Source organism: Ruditapes philippinarum, unplaced genomic scaffold (assembly GCF_026571515.1).
Source record: "Ruditapes philippinarum isolate M1 unplaced genomic scaffold, ASM2657151v2 ctg644_1_1_1_1, whole genome shotgun sequence".
NCBI lineage: Eukaryota > Metazoa > Mollusca > Bivalvia > Venerida > Veneridae > Ruditapes > Ruditapes philippinarum.
In genome coordinates, this window is record NW_026859959.1 from 133874 (window position 1) to 158624 (window position 24751).

Sequence of the window (24751 nt, forward strand, 5' to 3'; positions counted from 1 at the left end):
GTAAATTTTTTTCAGTAAGAGAGAAAATGTTTTAAAAAATTTTTTTACGTTTAAAAAAAGATTTCCAGAAATTAATCAACTTTAAGGCCCTTAAAACTTTGGGAAGGGTTGGGTTTTTTCAGGGCACAATATTATTCAATTTCAGTTTTATTATTTCTAAAACCCAAATTTTATTTTAAATTTTTTTTCATTAAAAATTTTAATTTCCAAAATTTTTTCTGTTTTCGGTTTTTAAAACATTTTAGATTCACTTAAATTCCCTGACTTTTCAAGTGTAAAATTTGGGCCTCTTAAATTTTTTGGGCATTTTAAGATTAATGATTTTAAATTTTCGCTTTTTTTTGGTTTTTTATTTATTATTATTTTTCTTAATAATTGTTTTTAATTTTTAAACTACCCCCATTTCCTTTTTTCTAGGGGATTTAGAATTTTTTTTTGGGGTTTTTCTTTAGTCAGACTAGATTAAAAAAAGACCCTTTTCAATTTCTTTTCCCCCCAAGGGCCCAAGGATAGCTTTTAGTAAAAAAAGCCACAATTTTTACCAATTAGGGTTTTTTTTTTTTTCATTTTTAATAAGAAATCTATTTTATTATATTTTCTCAGGAGTGTTTTCCATTTACTTAAATAACTTAAATTAACTTTGCTTTCATATTAAACTGTAAATTATGACCAACGTATAGATTGTAGTAGATTTTGTAATGTTATAAACGATATTTGAGAAATGTAAATTTAATAAAAGTCATCTAAATTGTGAATGATCTTTGTTTGTTTGAAACCTTAGAGTTTATAGTTAACCCGGGTTTGCAAGGTTAGTAAACCTGCTACACAATATCTATATTAAGCTCCATGGTCAGGATAAGAAAATTTTCTATTTTAAGAGCTTCTTAACTATCACTATAATTTTTAATGTAAGTCTCTAGTTTGCTTTGGTGATTTGTTGTTTAATCATATTTTATTGCTAATATACACATGTAACTTTACAGAGAAACAAATTGATTTCCAAGTAAGAAATAGCAAAAATTTTAAGGTTTGGCCTAAGTTTTTACAACATTAACAATTGGCCCTCCAGCATTAAGCAGGAGACTCAAATAGTTAGAACAGGCTATTTTCTTAATTTCTCAAGCAAATGTATAAAATTTAAAATAAAAGAAACAATATTTTTAATAAAAATGTTCAAATCTGTATTTTTCTAACATATTAACCTGCGAATGTCACATCCCGCAGAAACAATGGCTGTATAAAGTTATTGGCAGTGAACTGTTGCAGCAATTTATTCGGTAAATAATTTCTTAATTTGGTGGATCATAGTGTATTGCTAGGAACATAATATGATGGATAAACTGACATGTTTTAACTTTAATGGTTTAATTAAAACACGGATTTATATAAATCCGTGATTAAAACAAGACAAGTTTTACTTGCATTTTGAAACCTTCATTTTGAAAATATTTGGTCCAAATAAATGATACATTATAATTAGTGTTTTGTAATAGGCAAAAATGTCCTATACCATGGCCCGAAGTGTCAAAGTCATAGTTTGAAGTTTTCCATAATCAGGTCTGAAATGCCCGAAAATCTAATTCAAATTTTCATGGCATTTAATACGTTCAGATTACATGTATTCCAAGTGTTACCAATACTAAAATACAATTTGTAACATTTATTACCATTGGTACCATTGGATGACAATACTTTGAGCGGATTTGTGTCATTGGTAATATAATAAACATTGATGCCAATGATACCAGTTGTGCTCCAGCTATAAATTTGGCCACGGATTTATATTATAAATCCGTGATTTGGCCGATAGTTTGTTCCATTTTTTTGTAATTTGTATTGTTATAAATAAATCGTATACAACATAAGTATGTTTACATGCATATCTGCACTTCTTTTACATTTTGTCATATGATTGATAGACCTGCCAATTTTACCATACAGTAGCACTTTATTTAATTGTATGTTTGCAAATTTCAAAAATGGCAAATTTTGCATGTAAACATCGGTATATGTAACTATGCCAGTGTTTAGTCCAATATATTAAACGATACAGGCTTTTTACAAACTATTATAATATAGTTTATGATTGTTTTGCACTAACCAAGAAGGAAAATATTTGGTGGTGTATAACCATAAGTGAAGTGAAAGAAGTGGAGGAAAACTTATTGTTAAAATGTCTGCTGGAAGTAATATACCTTGGTAAGCATTTTATAAATTGAATATATGTGTATTCATTACTTTATAGCCATATTCTCTCCGGAAAAATCATAATTTTTAGCTTAAAAATTAAAAGTAATAGGATTTCGCGACGTAATAATTGACATTATTTAGGTCAGACTACTATATTGATTTTGACATAGACTATCCATATGAGAAATGGTTCATAAACCTACGTTGTTTGGTCGTTTGCTCTGTACCTCTGCTCCGGTATGTTTCAGTTCCTTGTGAAATTTGAACTGGTAAACTGCTTGACAGCCTGCCCAGGAAAAATGCGGTGGTTGAAATGTACTCTGGTAAATTCAGTGTGACTAACTGAGTAACTGCCGTGACCCGGAGTGAAAACTACCAACACCAACACCTATTGTAAGGGGAGTTTGGTACTGCACAGTCTAAGTCATTGCAGTCTTAGGCTCAAGTCAGCTAGGTGACTACTACTATATCTCAACACTCAGGTCTTAAATTTCTTTGGTACCAATTATTCCTCTGTTCCTTTGATATCACAGGTTGCATGATATCACAGTATTTACATTTTCTGGGACTGCAAGTAAAATCAATTTTAACATCTTCCAATGCTAGTATTTTTACAACTGTCACACCAGATAAATTAGAACTCACAATAATATACTTAATCCGCCAATAAGATTAATTTTGTGAAAAATTATTAAATGAATACATTCCTGGTAAGAATTTTTTTAATAAAAATCTTCATAATTATGTGATTTCTTATAATAACCATTCATTGTTTTTACACAGTCGATCAAAATATGTTATAATCCAATATAGCCATATACTGGCAAGTTATCTTTTTTATAAAGTTTAAATTTTATAAGAAATTAAAGGAACTCCACTGATATCAAAACACCTAAAACCATAAAATTTGAAAATCTTACAAATATCAAGTGAAGCACTCAAATGGAAAACTGTGCAAAGGATAACAAAAAATGTACTCAGAATTAAATTGAAAATTGGCTTTTTAGCTTTTTGCGCTATAGTTAGCCGAATTTGAGTGAAAAGCTTTCTAAGGCTTTTCATTTTTTGGGGCATTTTGCACAAAAAAAAATTATTCTGGAACCATAGGGCAAGGGAATGACCTGAAAATTTGCATACAGTCCAACCTCCTAGGTCAAGGTCACATTTGACACACTTCGAGGTCAAAGATTAACTTGGTCTGTTATAGGGTATATTTTGTGTCCGGTCCATAACTTCTTCATAGATCAAGGAATTTTGAAATCACTTGGCACAAATGTTTAAAATAATAAGACAATGTGTTGTGTACAACAACCAGGCCTCTACATCCAAGGTCAAGGTCACACTTTGGGGTCAAAGCTTAATATGGTCGGTCATAGGTTTTTTTTGTTTCCAGTTCATAACTTTCTCATCTATCAATGATTTGGTTGTTGGTAACTCTGTTACAAATTTGAAATTGCAATGAAAGATTCACAGATTGACTAAGTGCAGACATGGGACAAACAATAAGTATGCAGGTATATTGGCAATACAGAGTTAGTTCTAGGCTACATAAAGATTCATAATAAACTTGGCAAGTGCAACACCAAAGCAATTGTCGTATGGTCCTTTTCAAATGTATGAATGGTCTGTTTATGCCTGTAAGGACATAAAACATACGCCTTGATAAATAAATAAATAAGATAAACAATTTCTGGCGCAAACCAATAGAAATATTTATATCAAAGTGCATAAATACAGATCCGAAATACATAAACGATCAATGGAAATATGCATGATAATGAAACATAATGAATAACAACAATTACCTGTAAGGACATAAAACATACGCCTTGATAAATAAATAAATAAGATAAACAATTTCTGGCGCAAACCAATAGAAATATTTATATCAAAGTGCGCATGCGTGAGGTGGTTTTTCCGGGAAGTTTGTAAAAACTGAGGCCCGGCATGCAAATTATGTCAAATGAAATATGAGAAATTAGTTGTTATAATGAGATGATGAAATGGAATGATATAGGAATGATATGGGATAATGGATTGTATATCGGACTGTAAAGAAACATACAAATACAAGAGATATATATACAAATACAAGGACAAAATGATACATAAAAACGATATTCAAAAACACGAATATCGACCACATGACACAATATTTCTCATAAACCCATAGCAAAATACAAATAACAAGAAATGTCTCTTATCTTGCCTTTCAAGGTTTATATAAATGTATTAAGCAAACAGCCACTCTCAGGCCATCAGTTCTACAATAGGCCATGGACTTCACTACCTGATATATAACATACCCAATGCTAGAATTCTGTCCTACCAGTGGTCATTATTGCCACACACCATCTGCCTCTGGAACAGCCTTTCCAATCAGTTATCAGTTGTACAATAGTCCACAGTATGCTATTTTAAATCTTGAAATTATTTTACATTCTTGACAATTTAAGTATTGCATATTTGATATACATGTATATTAAATTTTCAGGAATACCAAACCGAAGAATGGGCTGACAACATTCTTCACTGAAGAAACATTCAACAAATGGCTTTGTCCGGATACACATGAATCTAGACTTGAAGAAAGGTTAACTAAACTAGGTATCATCCCACCCCCAAGACTGACTGGCCCAATCCTCTTACATCACCAGACATCTGCAAATGATCCCAGAGACAGAGAAACAATTAAATGTAAAATTGAACCCTGCAATGTTAAACCCAAAAAGTCTGCTGCAGTCACAGGTTCAGATGACCATAATGCAAGTCTGAGGACAGAGGCAGAGATAAAATCTGAAGTACAAACATATAGTTCACTGTCAGAATTTTCCAGTTCACAAGCATTCAAATATTCTAATAAACCAAGTAAACACATAGAAGCGATAGCAACAGCAAGTCTTGATACTGGTAAAAATGAAAGTAACATCATTGTGCAATCTGGTACAGACATCACTAAAGTAAAGGAGGATCTTGAACACAAGAATGATAATATAGGTGATACTGAAGTATCTGTAGAACAGATAAAAGAGACGCAAAATGCTATATCACCGGGGGAACACTTTGGAGAGGAAAGTGAAAGAATCATTGACACAGTTGCTGACAATGTAAGACCATTCTCATTCTACAAGGAAGGAACTGAAGAGGATTACAAAGCAGAAGAATCGGATGAAGATGATGGTACAGAAGCAGCAACTAGTAATTATACAGAAACTGCAAGCAGTAGTTTACAAACAGATGTGGCAACAGAAAAGGAGGATGTAGAAGTAGAGTTGTCTGAAGAACAGCTGAAGGAATTAGAAGCACAGAGAGAAGAGGAAGCAAGGAAAGTGCAGGCAGATTTGATGAGGAATGATAAGATGTTCTTTAACTTGAAGGATAGGTAATACTTCTATCACATATTGTCACCTTAGTGCAGTAACAGGTTAACTCCTTACATAATTTAATAGGATTTAACCCGTTACTGTATTAATTCTTATTTTGTTCTATAGGAGTGAATAATAGTCCAAAAAGTGCTGATTGGTTTTCAGTGTAGATATTAATTTGAATATTGAACATGTTTGAAACACTTCAGTTCACAGCTTTTACTTGGACAATATAATATTCCCATTTTTACATCAAGATAATTTTTCTTAAACATTTCTTAAGACTAGTGAAGTTATTTTGTTGAAACTTTAAAAATATTTGAAAAATCACCATGCATTGACCTTGATACTCAAAGATATTTTTTTTTCAAATTATGTCCCTTTCAACTATTAATATCACCTCCCTAAAATTTAGATTTTACTTGGATGGTTTTTTAAACAGTACAGTTACTAACTAGAATTTTAAAAGCCGATTATACCCAAGAAATGATTTTAATGTTATTTTTCAACAGCTTTGCATGTGCTTTACATGTATACATGTAGTTTCCAAGAAGTTCATTAGACAATTATGTGAGCCATCTTTTGCTTCTGTTGCTTTTGACAGTAAGCACAGTTGTAGCGAAATAGTATTATGTATGGAAGTTAAAATTCTACTGTGTTACATTTTGCTACATTTATGACAAATAATTTTACATTAAATGCTACTTTTTTCAGGTAACAAGCATCTAACATACACTTAAACCATAAATAAAACATTATAAAACTCATGTTTACCCTTTCTGAACGAGTAAAACTTTAAATAATAGTTTCTTAGGGATAATATGCCTTTAATCTATTTTCAGACAAGCTACAAAGTATTTCCCTGTAGTGTACAAAAGGAAACCAAGAGATAGAAGATCTCAACTGACCTGTCAGGAACAAAAGCTTTACAATGACCTTGCCCGTAGCTATGGTAAAATGAGTGATAACTCAAAAGAAATACTCGATGACAAGTTCAAAAAGTACATTGTAAGGAAATATGGTTATTTTTAGCTCCCCGGTGCACACTCACAGTTAATTGAAAATATTACATGTCCATACTATTGTTATGTATGTAATTTAATACATTGTGATTGCAATTAGTATTGTTGGCATTTGATGGTAATAATATTTTCTTAAAGGAGGTGCATTGAGGTCAACCAGCCTAAAAACATTAAATTGAAAATTTTACATAGATCCAATGAGGTACTTTTGATAAAAAAATGAAAATATATACTCAAAATTAAATTGAAAATCAATATTTATTGAGTTCGGTTGAGTTAGGTCTCTGCACAATAAAAATGAACATTCTGGGGAAAAAAAAACAGAGCGAACGTTTGATCTGAAATATGAACACAAGTTATTGGTGTACACCTACATCATAAGGAATGAAAACCTTGAAAAAATATTTTTAGTCTCTCATTTAAAGAAACCTTGGTGGAATCCCTTTAAAAAATGATGTATTTATTCTTAATAATGACATATGCTAGCATGAAGTTGAAAAAAAATGTCTTTGTTTGCATGGTAAGTTCTCTTCTGTTGTATAATTTTAGGCCATGAAAGTCATTGTGAACAAGGAACAAGAATTATTCCAGAAGTATCTGAGAAGTGTCTCATTTTCCTGTAAGAAAGACTACGCTTACATACATCCAGAGGTGGAGAAATATGCTACAGTAAGATTTTATTTAACAAATATTTTGACCTCTATTCGGCAATTTACACGGATTGTAAGTAACGTTTACTATATATAAATTATTTTCTTCCCTTCACAAAATTTAACGTTTAAATACATTTTTAAATTTTCATAAAATTAGTGTGAATCTGGAAGCATGCTGCTTTAATATTTCTCAAAGTAAGGCTTAAATCTAAGAGTTTTGGGTTTAAAAGATAGACACATTTAACATCAACCAACACAGTCACTTTAAAAAAAATTGTCATCAAAATGGGTTAACAGGATATAGTTCGATCCATTTTACAAAGAAATATTATATAATAATATTATATAATCTACTAGGGCTGTCATTGAATATCAAGATATTGATATAATATTGATATTCATCATTTGATTCAAAATTTAGAATATTATTACAATTTAAAACCCATTTCTATATGTCTTATGCAATTATTTCTGTGTGAAGAGAAAAGAGGTGACCTCTTGACAATTTTTTCATGGCTGGCTTGAACCTTACATTCAATTATTATCTCGGAAGTAGGTGAAAAATAAGCAAGAAAATTTAATTTATTTTTAGAATGTTGTACTAGTTATGACTAAACCGAAAATGCATAACACAATGATGACAGTTTATATATGACATATTGAAATGGTTTTAAAAACTGTACTAGATATTAATTCAATATATCTTCAATACATGTACTGAGCTTTCAATATACTGATAAAAATTTTCCAATCATAGACTATAATATATCTTCTGTATTACATACAGACCAGGCACATGGTGAAGAAACAAGACTGCTTTAAGTACCCACGATTTTACAGTTTAGTGGACTGTAGGGTCATTCTCACAGATGATCTGCCGAACCCTCCGCCAACTTTACAATATGTCAGACCATTGCTAGAACTGGTAAGCTCAAATGCTTTAATTCATCATTTTATTATTCACATTTTTAAAGCTTATGCCATTGATATGAAAGTGTGAGTATTCATGCAAATTTTATTTATTTTTGTACCTGTCATCACAAAAATATGTCCAGATTAACTTTGTTTTAAGGGTGACCATGTTAGCCCGCTGTAATGCTTTATCCTGTTTATAAATTTCAACAAAGTTTTGTTTAACATAAGAGTAAATAAATAAATAAGATGCATATTGATTTACACAGAATTTATTTTCATCCGATTGTGTAGGAAGCCATAAGCTTATAAACACACTTTCGAATTTGTTCCTGGAACCAGCTAGTACTTAGCAATAAGTGTAAAGTTTCTTGCTCATGGAAACAAAGACTTGCGCCTGACAGGGTTTGAACCCATGTGGCTAGAAATCATTAGATGCATATTTAAGTGCATTTTATAAAAAAGATAGTGATGAAAATAGTATAAAGGATTTAACATTTTGTAACTATTTTAAGTCAATATTCAAAGTTGACAATTTTAGACAACAGGTTATATAGTGTTATTAGTATTTAGGGAATAGCTCCGCCTACTTAATTTTAAATATGCACACTCTGAGAACTATCTCTGAGCCCTCTTTGATATGAGTATGCTTTAGATTATACTATCATCAGAAGCCATAAGTACTGAAATGTATCATTAGTCATGCATTAGTGTACATGTAATCAAGTACAGGGTTGGGATGATTATACATGTAATTGCACTTTGTCAATAATTGAGAAGAGGAAAGAAACCAAGTAAATACACAATGTATAAGAAAAGTCCTTTGTATTGAGTTTTCAATATGGTACAGGTCACTGAATATTTCAATATCTTCGGGTTCAATATTGCCAAACAGGAATGACAAATTACTCTTGGACAGTCCTATTGTTGATAGAAATACATGTGTAATTGTTTATTAACAGGGCACAGTGAGTAAACTGGTGTTACCCAACATTGTTCATGGGATGCCACAACCTTGTGTTACAACAAATTTCAACAAAATCAACGAAATCAGTCCGATATTGAAAACTGTTTATAAAGGAACAAGTGTACCTGTATGGAACAAAGTGGTAAGCTGTTTGATGAACAACAAAGTTAAAATAGAGGAAAACAAAGTACAATGTGTTTTTGATTAAGGAATATTGATTGGACAAGTTGTGATGTATTAACCTGTTAATAATGGGTTCTGAGAACTATGTTGATAGACTCAGAGTGATAAATTAATTGTTTTGGCTCAATGTTGGGTGCCTGATGTCACATGGTGAGGAAAATACACTGCCTGATAGGGAGTCGAACCCTGGGACTGTCCGAACACAGCTCTGCCTGATCTTTTATTTACATATTTTTTCTACTTCTAGTAAACAGTAACATACTATGAATGTTGAAAATTACTAATATTAAGGAGAAACTGGCAGTTATTTGCAGAAAAAAAAATGTAACTCTTAGTCCTGAATCCAGGAATCTGCCCACCATTACTTAAATTTTTTACATTACATCAAAGAAATTAATATGTCACTCCATCTTCTTATTTGAACCTCTATCCATCAACTGTCAGAATCATAATGATATGGATATTTGATCTTAAATTACAAAAAATAAAACTTCATAAGATTAGAAATAAATTAAGTTTTCATTGTTTTTATTTTTTTGAAGATGTGCAGTCAGGACGCAAACGCAGAACAATTAGCTGTACCAAACAAGTGTGATGTAGTTATGTCATCATCTGCTATCAGACGTCTAATTGATAACCAAGGAAAGATATTCAAATATTGGGACATGCCATTTACTGTGAGGGAGTACAACATCAAGGGTAAGTTAATGCCAAAGTCTGGTTGATTATGTAACCCCTTTCACACTGAATTTTTAATGATGGACTTATCTTACTTTTAATTTGGATCAGTTGGAAATTGGAATAGTAGGATTTTATCCCTGCCATACCGTAAGTATCTGAAACGGATTTGCCCATCTTTCATTCTTGACAAAATCATTCATCATTTTTAGGAAAAATTTCAAAATAAATACTGACTTAACAGACAGCAAACAGTGCAGACCATGATCTGCTGCTGATGTTGGTCTGGTCTGGTCACATGGGTAGATTCTATTGCTAGCAGACTTTTTCAAATTTTATTGAAATACTGAAAAATTGATAGATCTATGCAAGGTAATGTTAACTGACTCTATTTTGATGCAAATTAGTCTTTTATATAGTGGACTGTTTCAAGTTAAACCATTGTCCAATCCGTTTCACAAGTTTTACAGATAGAGAGTGAAGCGTAGTGGAATTTAAAACTTGATACTTGACAGTATTTTATTGATACATACATGCTTATACCCATATTCCTTTGCAAAATGAATAAAACTTAATCTAGACATAGGAATGCATTATATATTATATTTTCAGAAGGTGAGAAAACAATCATTCATAAAGTTGTGTATATAGACAAGCCATTTATCCGCCAGTCACAGTTTGTTCCAAAAGATCATATACAACTGTATCAGAAGCATGCAATCAGGGCATTGGCCATCAGAACTAATGTACGAGGGCGCGTATTCTGCGGAATAAAGCCAGTTCATGAACTGGTAAAATTACCAACTCTAGATGAAGTGGAACGTGAAATAAACCTTCATGAGGAAAAGATAAAGGAAACTGTTAACAAAGATGATGATTATTTCCAGGATGCAGGTGAAAACTTAGGACATGCAGATACCAAGAAAAGAAAAAGAAAGCATGGTCAAGGTGGAATGTTTGACCTTGAAAAAGACATTGATGACCTTGAGACTTTCGGAATGGATTCATTTATGGGTGAAAGGTCAAAGGTGAATGTTGATGGAAATAAAAATTTGCCAGACGGAAAAATAAACATGTGTACCAAGGAGATTGAGGTGTGCAATAAACATGCTAAAAAAGGCAGAAAATCTGCAGATGATGACCTGGAATTTTTGAAGAATGAATTGATGGGAATCAAAACCCAGGCAATAAAAGAAAGTGCTAAGCATTTAGAAATGTACAAAGATTCTCATAGTAAAGGAGACAAAATTGACACAGAACATTTTGAAATGCAACAGACTAGTAAAGATTGTGGGGATGACATGAAAATTCATGAGTCGACAGTGGGACAGACTGATGTTGATCATTGTGCACCAAATCAAGATAATGGTGAAAATACTGATTTAAAACATGATGAAGGTGAAATGACTACAGTAATGGAGGATTGTGATAGACAAAAGGAATCTGAACAAACAGGGGACAATGTTTCAAAGAAAGAAGGTAAAATACCAAGAAAAACAAAGAAAGATATTTTAACTGTTATGAATATGAGTTCATTTTCAACACGATTAAAGCAAATGTCAACAATCAAATCAAAACTGATGCATATGAGTAAAGGTACAGATGACGCTGATAATGTGGTAATGAGTAGAACAAGAAGTAGGTCGAAATCTCTCGAAACAATTGAAACCTCCTTAAATATTGGCTCGAAAACTGTCAATAGCAGTCCTGATAATGACAATGAAATAATTAAAACTCAACAAAAACTGTCAGAAAATGCTTTTGATAGTGACAGTGAAGGTGAAGGACTTGTAATTGATGTCCCATCGGAATTACCACAGGCTCAGCAATCTAGGATAAAAGACATGCCTAAATCTCCTGAAATGCCAAATTTAGAAAGAATATCGGACATTCCCATGAGGGAAGAGAACCAACCAGTGTCATCAGAAAGTGAATTTGGATCACCACATTTAGTTATAGCAATTGATGATGTAGAAGAGGCTGAAGACAAGACTAAGGGTAAAAAGAGGAGAAGTACTGATGACTTTGCCGATAATGTCACGGTATCTAAAAGAATTTTGAGGTCTTCATTAAGCCAGGAATCATCTAATTCTTCTAAAGCTGGGAACCAGTCATTAGAAAGTGGGAAAGATGAACCAAAAAGAAAAGGCATGGATGAGGTTTTAAATGCTAGACCATCACTATTAAGGAGAGGCAAGAAACTGGAAAACCAATCTGTCAGGTAACCTTAAGAAAACCAAATATTTATTTCCTTAAAATATTGTTTTTTACAAATCATTTCAAATAAATAATTCTGTGATAAATAGTTTTTTTATTGGGAATGGTCCCATAGTAAATGTATCTGTAGTTAAGAGACAGGAAGTACAAAACACTAATGAGTTCAAGGAACACATGTACATTCAGAAATGATGATACAACTTGCCCGGCACCACTGTGGGTTCGAATCTCACAGGGACTTTGGATTCTTTCATGTGAGGAAGCTATCCAGCTAGTTTACGGAATGTTGGTGATTCTACTTGGGTGCCCGTTCGTGCCTGAAATAATGCACGGAAGAGTACCTTAGGTCTTCCTCCACCAGTAAAGCTGGAGCCTTGCCATATGACCTATATTGTGTCGGTGTAACGTAAAACCCAATAAAAGAAACAAACAAAAGAAATGATGCTATATGAAGTCAAGTCATTAGTATCACCATCAATTACTAATGAATAGCAATATAAAATCTTAACGTTTTCAGCATTGCCTGTGTTATTGACAAGCCTATGAGAGATTGAAAAGCAACCAATTTTTAGCTCACCTGTCACAAAGTGACAGGGTGAGCTTTTGTGATCGCTTTTCGTCCGGCGTCTGTCCGGCATCTGTTAACTTTTACTTTAAATGACATCTCCTCATAAACCACTAAGCCAATTTCATCCAAACTTCACAGGAATGTTCCTTCGGTGGTCACCTTTAAAAATTGTTCAAAGAATTTAATTCCATGCAGAACTCTGGTTGCCATGGCAACCGAAAGAAAAAACTTTAAATATCTTCTTTTAAAAAACCCAAAGAGCTAGAGCTTAGATATTTGGCATGAAACATCTTCTAGTAAGTGTCTACCAAGTTTGTTCAAATAAAAGCCCTGGGGTCAAAATTGGCCCCGCCCCAGGGGGTCATTGATTTTCCCTATATACATATAGTAAAAACTTAAAAATTCTTCTTTTAAAGAACCCATGGAGCTAGAGCTAAGATATTTAGCATGAAACATCATCTAGTAAGTGTCTACCAAGTTTGTTCAAATAAAAGCCCTGGGGTCAAAATTGGCCCCGCCCCAGGGGGTCATTGATTTTCCCTATATGCATATAGTAAAAACTTAAAAAATCTTCTTTTAAAGAACCCATAGAGCTAGAGCTAAGATATCTAGCATGAAACATCTTCTAATAAGTGTCTACCAAGTTTCTTCAAATCAAAGCCCTGGGGTCAAAATTGGCCCCGCCCCAGGGGGTCATTGATTTTCCCTATATACATATAGTAAAAACTTAAAAATTCTTCTTTTAAAGAACCCATGGAGCTAGAGCTAAGATATTTAGCATGAAACATCATCTAGTAAGTGTCTACCAAGTTTGTTCAAATAAAAGCCCTGGGGTCAAAATTGGCCCCGCCCCAGGGGGTCATTGATTTTCCCTATATGCATATAGTAAAAACTTAAAAAATCTTCTTTTAAAGAACCCATAGAGCTAGAGCTAAGATATCTAGCATGAAACATCTTCTAATAAGTGTCTACCAAGTTTGTTCAAATAAAAGCCTTGGGTCAAAATTGGCTTGGCCCAGGGGGTCATTGATTTTCCCTATATGCATATAGTAAAAACTCAAAAAATCTTCTTTTAAAGAACCCAAAGAGCTAGAGCTAAGATATTTAGCATGAAACATGTTCTAATGGATGTCTACAAAGTTTGTTCAAATAAAAGCCCTGTGGTCGGGGGTCATTGATTTTCCCTATATGCATATAGTAAAAACTTAAAAAATCTTCTTTTAAAGAACCCATAGAGCTAGAGCTAAGATATTTAGCATGAAACATCTTCTAATAAGTGTCTACCAAGTTTGTTCAAATAAAAGCCCTGGGGTCAAAATTGGCCCCGCCCCAGGGGGTCATTGATTTTCCCTATATGCATATAGTAAAAACTTAAAAAATCTTCTTTTAAAGAACCAAAGAGCTAGAGCTAAGATATTTAGCATGAAACATGTGCTAATGGGTGTCTACAAAGTTTGTTCAAGTAAAAGCCCTGGGGTCAAAATTGGCCCCGCCCCGGGGGTCATTGATTTTCCTTATATGTGTATAGCAAAAACTTAAAAAATCTTCTTTGAAAAAAACCCAAATAGCTAGAGTTTAGATATTAAGCATGAAACATCTTCTAGTGAGTGTCTACAAAGTTTGTTCAAATAAAAGCCCTGGGGTCAAAATTGGCCCCGCCTTGGGGGTCATTGATTTTCCTTATATGTGTATGGCAAAAACTTAAAAATCTTCTTTGAAAAAAACCAAATAGCTAGAGTTTAGATATTAAGCATGAAACATCTTCTAGTAAGTGTCTACAAAGTTTGTTCAAATAACAGCCCTGGGGCTAAAACTGGCCCCGCCCCAGAGGTGTCATTGTTTTTAACTATATGTGTATAGTAAAAACTTAAAAAATCTTCTTTTAAAAAACCCAATGAGCTAGAGGTTAGATTGCAGGAAACATCTTTTTGTGGGTGTCTACCAAGTTTGTTCAAATAAAAGCCCTTGGGTTAAAATTGGCCCTGCCAAAGGGGGGGGTGGAGGTCATTGTTTTTTATTATATGTGTGTTGTAAAAACTTAACATCTTGAAACATCTCCTAATGAGTGTCTTCTAAGTTTGTTCAAATAACAGCCCTGGGGTTTAAACTAGCCCCGCTCCGGGGGCCTAAATACAGGTGAGTGACCTCAGGGCCATCATGGCCCTCTTGTTTATAAGTTACAATTGATGGTTCTTTTTCTGCTTATTTGTAAAGTCAACCCACTGATTGCCGACACCAGTGTAATCACTGTAGATTGGGTATACTTCAATGGCACAGTTTATTGTCTACATCAATTATGGAAATCAATAATTGTTTTGTTAATCAGACAAAAACAATCTTAATCTTTTGTTAAAAATCATTTAATTGGTTTATAATTGACGTGTTTTGAGCCCTTGACATCAGATGTAAGGTGTAAGGCCTATACATGTGACACTCTTACTGGCTTAACTGAATATGGGTAGAATCAAAATCCCTGAATGTCTTTGTTGAGCAATTATTACTTGCAAAGTTGGAATATGTACTCTGTTTTTTCTTACAAAATTGTTGCTGGAATCTCTCTTGCTGATGAGCCTTGTACATGAGAAACACAGTTTTTTTGTACATAATATCATTGTTTGGATGCATATTTTACCCCACTATAGCCTCACCATGTTAACTTTCAGACTTTTTGCACATTTTGTTTTGTAGATTTTCTGGACGAATACGAACCTGAGAGTTCATTTTTTTTTAATAAATATGTGTTTGAAGTTATAAAATATTATGAAATTTCACCAATAAATGTTGTAACAATAATTATTTTTAAGTTTTCAAGTCTTGTATAATGTAATACAAAGACTCGCAAAACCATTGTATATAATTTTAATGATGAAGTGCCGATAGTTACATCCTAAAGAGTAGTAAATTGAAAAAGACTGACTGTGTGTAATTTAAGTCCTTGTTTTATCATTGTGTGTTTTATGTATAAATGGTGCTTTTGAAGTACAAGAAGAGCTAAAATCAATCCTAAACATTTGTTAGATTTAGTCTGAAAGGTCATATATCTATATGATTTCTTTTATTTTTGTATGAAAAGAATGTAGAAAATTAAGGTGAGATTTACATTTATTATTTCAGTACCAGAAGTAGGTCAGCATCGGCAGAGAATGTTGTTATAGAGCCAGAAACCAACCCTATCAATAACAGGAGACGGTTAACCAGACGAAGTACAGCAACCTGTAAGTAATGCATACTCATGAAAGAAAATATTTTACATATAATATTGCACTCCCTGCTTGGTAAGAGAATGGCTTTACCTTTTTTCCCTTAAACTAAGAAAAGGGACAACAAAGAAAATATGTTTTGGTAGTAGACTAGTAGTGGGCTATTGGTTAAGGTGTCTGTTTTCCATTTCCAACCCAGGGTTTGTTGGTTTAAGCTCTACTTCAAGCATTCCCCTGTTCCCTTATATGAAACCAGCACTGGTTAGGTCCAGGAAGTTGACTAGAGAGTGATTAACATTACGTCCAAAAATTTGTTTCATATGTAAGTGTGTTTGAATAAGTTTAAACTTGTTTTTTTTTCATTACTCAAAATGTCAGGTACAAAAGAAGAATCAGTCACACAAGCTGTTCCTGTGAAGAAAGGTAGGGGGAGGCCAAGAAAAAATGCAACTGTTAGTGGAATTAATGGTGTAAAAGATGAGGTAACTAAAGTGCCTGAAGATGAGCCTGAAAAGAATTTAACTATTGGTGAAGAAAAGGATAATGTTATTAACAGTGAACTGGTAAATATTACAGAAGGTATTGATTCTGATAATGAGGAGGATATTTCACCTACCAGGAACAAAACAGTGAGAAGAATAGACAGTGATGATGAATCTAGCAATAGCTCTAGAGAAAAACATGAAAATACTGGACATAACAAACAAGGTTCTAGCTCCAAAAAGACTGAATCAAAAAAAGAATTGACTAATTTGGAAGCAAGAAAAATCAAAGAGATGGCTGCAGCTATGAAGAAAAAGATTAGTGAAGCAAAAAATAAGAAAGAAAATGAAAAGACATTGAAAAAGGAAGAGGGTGAAGAAAATAAAAAAGATGAAGATGAAAGAGAAGGGAAACTTGAACCAAATGAAGCAGGGACTATTGTTAAAGATTTGAAAGCAGACAGTAAAGACAAAGAACCTTTAAAGCAAGAATGCAGTACATCATCAATACTTGATAAAGGATTAGACAATATATTGAAGCTTCAAGATAAGAGTCATGGTACAAACACTGTCAGAGGTTCAGCTGTAGGTGAGGCAAAATTGTTAATAAGTTTTCTTCTATTGTACATTTAAGCAGTTTTACATTCATTTTGTTGAAAATATATTTGTGCTCAAAAAAAGGTTTAGCTTGTTAAGGGAAGAGTAAATGAAATGTTGACATATTCAAATAAGTAGAGATTAAAATCAAGGTTAATTAAATGTTTGGTACAGTTAGATAATTAAAGATATATTATGCTCAAATTTGATACTGGAAAATACTGAAAATTGCTATACAGTCTCTTCAAATGAAAATAAACATCTTACGATTACGCACAAAGAAGATATAATATATCTTAAACTCTACACACTCTAGGTAAACACAGTGTAAAAACATTGAAAAAAAACTGGCAGTAATTTAAGGGACTAAATTAACCTAACCAGTCATAGGGCCAGTCATAGGGCATGCAGCTTCCCGAATGTACTTTGCTTGTTCTCTTATTTAAATTACACATAATCATTAAGAATTTCCTAGATTTTTAATAAATTTCTTCAATTTAAAGTATTTTACCTAAAGTCATGGGCATAGTATATCTTTAAGGTAATTGAGATAAGGTTAAGTAAATTTAAGGTAAGGTTTATTAAGAAAGTAAATGTGCTTAGCTATTGAAAGTATTCACTTTATAACTTCTTAGAATCAGGCAACAAAAGGGTTAATTAAAGAAATATTATAATATTTTTTGGCAGATGTATTTAAACAGAAGCATGGGCTATCATGTTGTAAGTTCCCAGTGGAAGGTAATGTCACATATCACCAGTGGAAGTTAGGTGAAACTAATCTTCTCATACGCTGTAAATATCATGGCTACATTTCAGGACAGGTATGCTAATCTTATGAAGTGGCTTTTTTACTAGACATATGTTTATTTCTGTTTTTAGGCTTCAGACATCTTAGGGACTTTCACAGCTGAGTGACTAAGATCATTGCCTTCTATTCACTTGCCCCTCAAGACAAAAGGTTCAAATCCTAGCAAGGACTATGAAGCTTATCATGTGAAGAATCTATCCATCTAGCTGATGGAAGGTTGGTGGTTCTACCCAGGTGCCTAGTGGTGGCTGAAATAATGTAAAGCTAGAAAGTTGCCATATGATGGTTAAAGTGTTGGTTTGACTTTGAACAATAAAACAAACATTAAGATATGTTCATGTTTACCTGTTGATTTAAAGTCTGTAGTTTTTTGGCTTGTTGATATGTTTTATGTTGAAATATGTTAATATTTCAATTTCAGCTTTGAAGTGGAGCCATAAATATGTTAATACATAAGCCATAAAATATGTTAATACACATGTACATGCATTTTGATTTGAGACTTAAAGTATGTTAATATTTTTATTCAAGACTTAAAATTGAGTTGAGTCTTAAATTATGTTAATACACATGTACATGTCAATACACATGTACATGCATTTTGATTTGAGCCTTGAAATATGTTAATATTTTGATTTGAGCCTTAAAATATGTTAATATTTTGAGTTGACCCTTAAAATATGTTAATATTTTTAGACAGAAGATAAGTTTATCCTTGTTGACTGTGGAGACTCAAATACTAGGATGTTTTTGCTTAAAAAGAATTGAAATATGTTTCTAGTTATGTTGAATGAAATATTGTCATTCTCTTGAATTTGGACCGTTAAGCAATAATGATTAGGAAAATATTGAATTTTTAGGGTTTTAACACTTTTCTCTTTTTAATTAAGTTACACCTTTAAGTTATTTGTGTATAACCATTTTTATTCAATAAATATGCTTAATGTACTTGCATTTCTATTTTAGGGTTTAGTTCACATAGCACCAAAGATAGAATATCAACCAAACTTTGGTTTCGAGCAGGATACAGTCAGTGATATTTGCAAAAACTGGATTTCTATTTACGTTCGGCCAAACTCAACATTATTGAAGCGTAAGTGGAAAACCTGTGGTTGACGTTTATAAGTTTATTCCAATCTTGCTTGCATTTTCTTACATTATTGATCAATATGCTTAGTTCAGTTAGGAGAATATCGAAACAACGAATTAGTTATCCATGCTGGTTTGATCCTCAAGCAAGGCAATATTTCACTAAGACAATTGATCTTGGACAATGAAACTTATTTGTCTCTCACCGCTGAATCAGAAAATATTGTTGAATTGGTAGTTGGTCACTTGTGGAGGATTTCGGTACTTACTAATTAGTTCTCCAGAAAAGTTGGTTTAGTTTTGATGAATTGAACTAAAAAGTCTTAAAATTGGTGTAAAAAGCTAGATCAATAAACTTGTTATTTAAAAAGGTAAAATTCTCTTTAATTTTCATAATGAAATATTATTTTAAGATAAGATTTTTTTACTGAAAATGACATACTATGATGACTTTGTGGTTGGAGAAGAAAATGATAATTTTGTTTATATTTTCAGCTCGTATAAATCCATATAACTCTGAAATAATGATGTTTGAAAACATAGCGTACAACGATCTCATCCCACCAGATTCTTTATTCAAGTAAGAATTCTCATGTATACTCAAATATGAATATTTTCCTTCTATACCTGTAAGGTTGCTGACGTCATGTGACATGTTCTCAACTCGTTACTGCCATTACTGTTTTCTGGTTTCCTAAATGTGAAATGCGTCTTGTGATCTATCTATCCAGCAGTATACAGAATGTAGATGGTTTTATGTAATTATCAGTTGCTGATGGCAAGAATATTAGATGGGCATTTTTTAAGTTTCCTTCTCTCAGTTAAAGAAAATCATCATCAAATCCATGTAGTATTTCATAAATCCTTACACAATTGTAAACTTATTCATCTAGATATTTCTATAATATCATTTGGTGGCAATTAATAATTTATTCATCTCTTGTATGATGTTTAAAGTAGATAGGTCTACAATGGGCACTGTTTACAAAAAAAATTCAAATACTGATAGAAACAATAGAATTTTATCATTTGGATATTCTTATAAAAAACTGCTTGAACAAAAAAAGTTGATAAAAGTTCAGTGATTCAGAATGAACATATATTTGATGAATGATAAAATATTTTGTTCTAGAACATTTTATTATCTGCTACTAGTATATATATATATGCTATAATATAGGGTTAACGCACGTTTTTTCGTGTTATAACGTCTGCAGAGTCCCGAGGAACGGTTGGTGCCCGAGCCCGGTAGGGCGAGGGCTCCAACAGTTCCGAGGGACTCTGTAGACTTTATATCACGAAATAAACGTGCGTTGACGCTATTATAGCATAAAATTTTTAAAAAGATTCATAATGTATATTTAATACAAAACACATACATGAAATCCTTGTGCTTGGACGGTATTTATCCAATTCTACATGTTTTACGTATGCGTTTTATTTTTCCGGGGCCAACTTCTTGGGAAATTCAAATGCTCAGAACCGTTTGAAAATTCGAATTTAATTGATTTAACAAAGCTTATCATTAGAGATTTATTAACTCAAGAAAAAAAAACAACATAAAATTACTCTGCCCAAGATGAAACATGACCCTCAGAAATTCTTAAAATGATTTCAGATTGATGTAAGTGACATCAGAATCGTTTTTTTTTTCAAGCACACAAGTTTATAAAAGAATATCAGGCACTAAACATTATTCTCTCAAAGAAATATAAATAACATTTATCAATATTAGCATCAATAAAACAACATTTTCTCATATTCATTTTGTGTTACATGTATCTTGTTTTGTAAGTTAATTTGAGGGTTAAACTGAATGACATTTCATATTTGTTTACATTGACAACTGTCCGTTTCTTAGAAAGGGCGACAACCAAGATAAGCGGCGATGTCTATACGCCGTATTTCGGCATAGTTACTTGAATGCTGCTTGCCGTTATGCAATTGAGGCCCTCGAATCAATAATTTCAATACAACACTTTGGCAAACAGGCCAAATCGTCATTTTTTGTTTGTTTGTTTACTTGGCCCTTTATGTGTTGCGCATAGGTAAAACCGGGCTATAACAAGAGCGCGTGACTATGTTAACGCATGGTTTTGGCCCCGTTATAACATGGGCAAAAGAGGGAAAAATAGCCGATTTTATGCTATAATATTCTGTATCTCACAATTGTCAACAACTTCCACATATAATTCTTTCCTGTATTGTTGCTATGTCAAATACTTAAAACGTAATTATTCATTGTACATCAGACCTTCCATTGATTATAGACTAAGTCACTTTAACTTTAATACCAAATTTGATGAGCAGAAATATCTAACTATTTATGATGTAAAAATTGTATTATACAAATGTAAGTGTAGTTCAGTGATGAATTTTTAAATTTGCACTTATGCATGCCTTCCAATATATTGGATTACACATGTGCCAGTCTGTTTATATGTAGATCAGACCTATTCTGTTTAATAACAAGTGAATGCTTTGGCCTACAGTCCTTCAATTTTGTGTGAAGGCTGGTCATAACTCTATTCTTTGCTTTATTTACATTCACAAAGTCTTCAATCAGAAGGTCTTTAAAAATCTTGATGGTCAAAAAAGTTTGATCAGTAACTATAGAATGAATTTGCCTGCAGTCATGAAATCATTTTGAAGGTTGGGCACTACAGGTTGATATAACCCCTTATAATGTTGAGGTCAGGTCAACTTCACCACAAAAAGCTGGCATGTAGTCTTCAGATTTGGCACTATTGCTCTTAGTTAAATGAATACATTGAAATTTATTGGCGGGGTATATTTTTAAAACATCTCCTGTGATTTGTGATACAATGATTTGTCAATAGTTAAAATATCTACAACTATTAAACTGCTGAAAAATTATTTTTGAATCCTTCCAAATGCCTGTATAAAAGAAATATGTTAGTAATTTTTATTTCCTTCAAGAGCGAAAGGGGCATACACAAAATCACTGCTACATGTATATGGTACAATCCCTACTTAAAATAGCAACATAATAGTTTGTTATTCTGGTCACATATATTTAAATAATAGAGACATTCTATGTAATATCACTTTCGAGAATCTGCCATAAGATTGGAACAATGTTTTTGTAATGTAAATAACTTTTATACAAATATTTCATACCCTTGAACTTTATAAAAATAATATAATTTGCAAAGTTTATAAAATTCATTAAATCCACGTTTGTTTGTTTAATATTGAAATCATACTGGTACATGTGAAATCATAGATATTTAACATGAGGATTCATTGTAAGATACAGGTAACAAAGATGTTTCATTTTTCAGGCCAGAACAAGCTTTCACAGATCTTCAAGTTATTTTGGAAAAGTTAAAGAGGTATGCACATTTATGGTTTGTCTTCCCTGTTATGATTATGTGGGGAGAGTCTGTGGCCGAGTGGTAAAGGCGGTTGACATAAAACCACTACCTCTTAAGTCTTACTCCTGTAGGTTTGAGGCACGCAAACATTGTCAGATTCTACAAGTGAGAAAGCTATCCAGCTAGCTTACAGAACATCGGTGGCTCTACTCGGTGCCCAGTTGTGTCTGAAATAATGTGCAGAGGTCTTAAATTCTCCCCCAGTAAAGCTATAATGTGTTGCTGCTATGTATAACCCAACAAAAACAAAACAAAAAAAAAGATTTAAATTGAAATCTTTTTTTTTTTTGTCAATTCATAGCCCAATTTGTTTGAAAAGGGTTTAAAATGCTTTAATTTTTGGATCATCTTTCACAATTTAAATGATTATTCTGGAAAAATCTAGTGAGCAAATTGTCTGACATTTTGTTCACGCAAGTTCAAGTTATTGATCCAGACATGCATATATTAAATGATAAAATCGACACTTTAATAATTTAACTTTTTTTACTTGTACATAACTCGTAAGGCAAGTTGTTGTTTATCTGCGAACAATTTTGTTTTCTGCAACCTCCATCATTTGTACAGTTTATATTTACATCTTTCAGTTTACCTGTAGGGCAGTACCTTCTGAAAAACAACCCTAGAAAAGATCAGTTTACTGTCCTGAAGGCTACAGACCATGGTGAAAGGTATAAATGAGCCGCGTCAGGACAAAACCAACATAATGGGTTTGCGACCAGCATGGATCCAGACCAGCCTCCGCATCCGCGCAGTCTGATCAGGATCCATGCTGTTCGCTTACCAACTCTATTACAAGTAAAGAAACTGATAGCGAACAGCATGGATCCTGATCAGACTGCGCGGATGCGCAGGCTGGTCTGGATCCATGCTGGTCGCAAACCCATTATGTTGGTTTTGTCGTGACACAGCTCAAATATGATTCTGACTCTATTCTATGAAGTGTTGAAAGCCTCAATAATGTATACATGTTTTTTAACTTGTTTTCCCATATTTGTAACAAAAATGGAAATGTTTTAATTGTATGTAAACGGGCATACAATTTATATTGCAGAGAATTTAAATTTAGGAAGTAAACTGACTGATCTCAAGAAGGTATCACTGTCATTCATTTTATAATAATATTACCTCTGTTTGATAATTTTACATTCAAGTTACATAACAAACCATTTATGTTTATTTTATTTGAGGCTAAGCCCTTTGCAATAGGATATAGTGAGGTGTGACATTCCATGAATGCTGCTCTCCGTTTGATGGTCTATTGTTTATAATTTCAGGGGCAGTTTTGACTTGCACTTCAACAACTCTAGCATTATGAAGTGTACCGCGCCTTCTCCATTACAATGGACACCAATAAATCCAAACTTAATGTTACCACATCAAAGAAAAATGAACTTCATCCCATGCACTTTCTTACCTAAAGGTATTCAATTCTCATTATGTACATCACAATATTTTAAATGTCTTCTGACATTTTGAATGTTGCCTATGTTTGATAGCTTTCAGAAAGTTTTGATTTCTGTAAGAAAAGTTTTCTATGTTCCTAGTGATAAGCTTTTCATGACACTGAACAATATTCTTACAATTTCCCCAACTGTTTAAAATCATATTGTACACCTGTCAAAGGAATGTATAAGGACCTACATGCAGGGATCAATTTCCCAGCTTACCATGGGCAATATTCTATATGATTAATGGACAACATAAAATCTAGTTTTTTTCCCTGGACAGGGAATCTCTATTTTATTTTTGGTTGACATTTACCTTTTTAAGACAATCTGCTACATTTATATTCTAGGCATGTAATTCTATATATATGTTTCATTATTATAGTGTATTACATGTATATGAAATTTATTTTGACTTTTATCATTACAGATGCCCAAGCTAGCGAGAAGAAACCTAGGCCAGCACAATTAAAGAAGAAAAAGAAGAAAAGAAACAATGACAATTGATAGAATTAACAAGTCTTCTCAGAATGTCATCAGAATTTTATAAATTACAGACAAATAAACTGAATGATAGATACTAAAAAGATGGACAATTTTTTTTTTGAATTTAATTGAAAAAAAAAGAGCTGCTCCACAGTGTTGAGGGTTACAAATAAATTGTTCTTGAGCAAAGTTTGAAGTTGAGTGTTTATTTTGACAGCTAAAAATATTAAATAAAAAAAATGTGAAACAATCGGTCAATATTGACAGGCTGTCCAGCGTCCCTAGGAATTTTTTTTTTTCAGTTTGGCTAAAATTCCAAAAAAAAATGAAAAATTCAAAGGGAATTCTTAAAAAAGCCCTATTTTTTCACTTAAATTCCTATTTTTATGCCCCCACAGAGTGGGAGCATATAGCATTGCACTTGTCCGTCCGTACGTCTGTCCGTCCGTCCGTACGTCCCGAAATCTTGTGAACGCAACTCCTCTTAA

General features: G+C 32.6%; 1 protein-coding gene across 1 annotated transcript; it reads left to right on the forward strand.

The window, feature by feature from the left end:
* The first annotated feature begins 2096 nt into the window (after positions 1 to 2096).
* On the forward strand, positions 2097 to 24504 carry LOC132758418 (uncharacterized). Its single transcript, XM_060750090.1, has 17 exons — positions 2097 to 2199; positions 4685 to 5572; positions 6398 to 6563; positions 7127 to 7246; positions 8018 to 8155; positions 9105 to 9251; positions 9835 to 9991; positions 10583 to 12191; positions 15870 to 15970; positions 16334 to 17026; positions 17722 to 17855; positions 18809 to 18935; positions 19427 to 19511; positions 22237 to 22287; positions 22917 to 23000; positions 23607 to 23752; positions 24208 to 24504. Exons 1-17 carry the CDS (start codon positions 2174 to 2176, stop codon positions 24282 to 24284), a joined length of 4749 nt encoding a protein of 1582 aa, XP_060606073.1. The 5' UTR covers positions 2097 to 2173; the 3' UTR covers positions 24285 to 24504.
* The last annotated feature ends 247 nt before the right edge of the window (positions 24505 to 24751 follow it).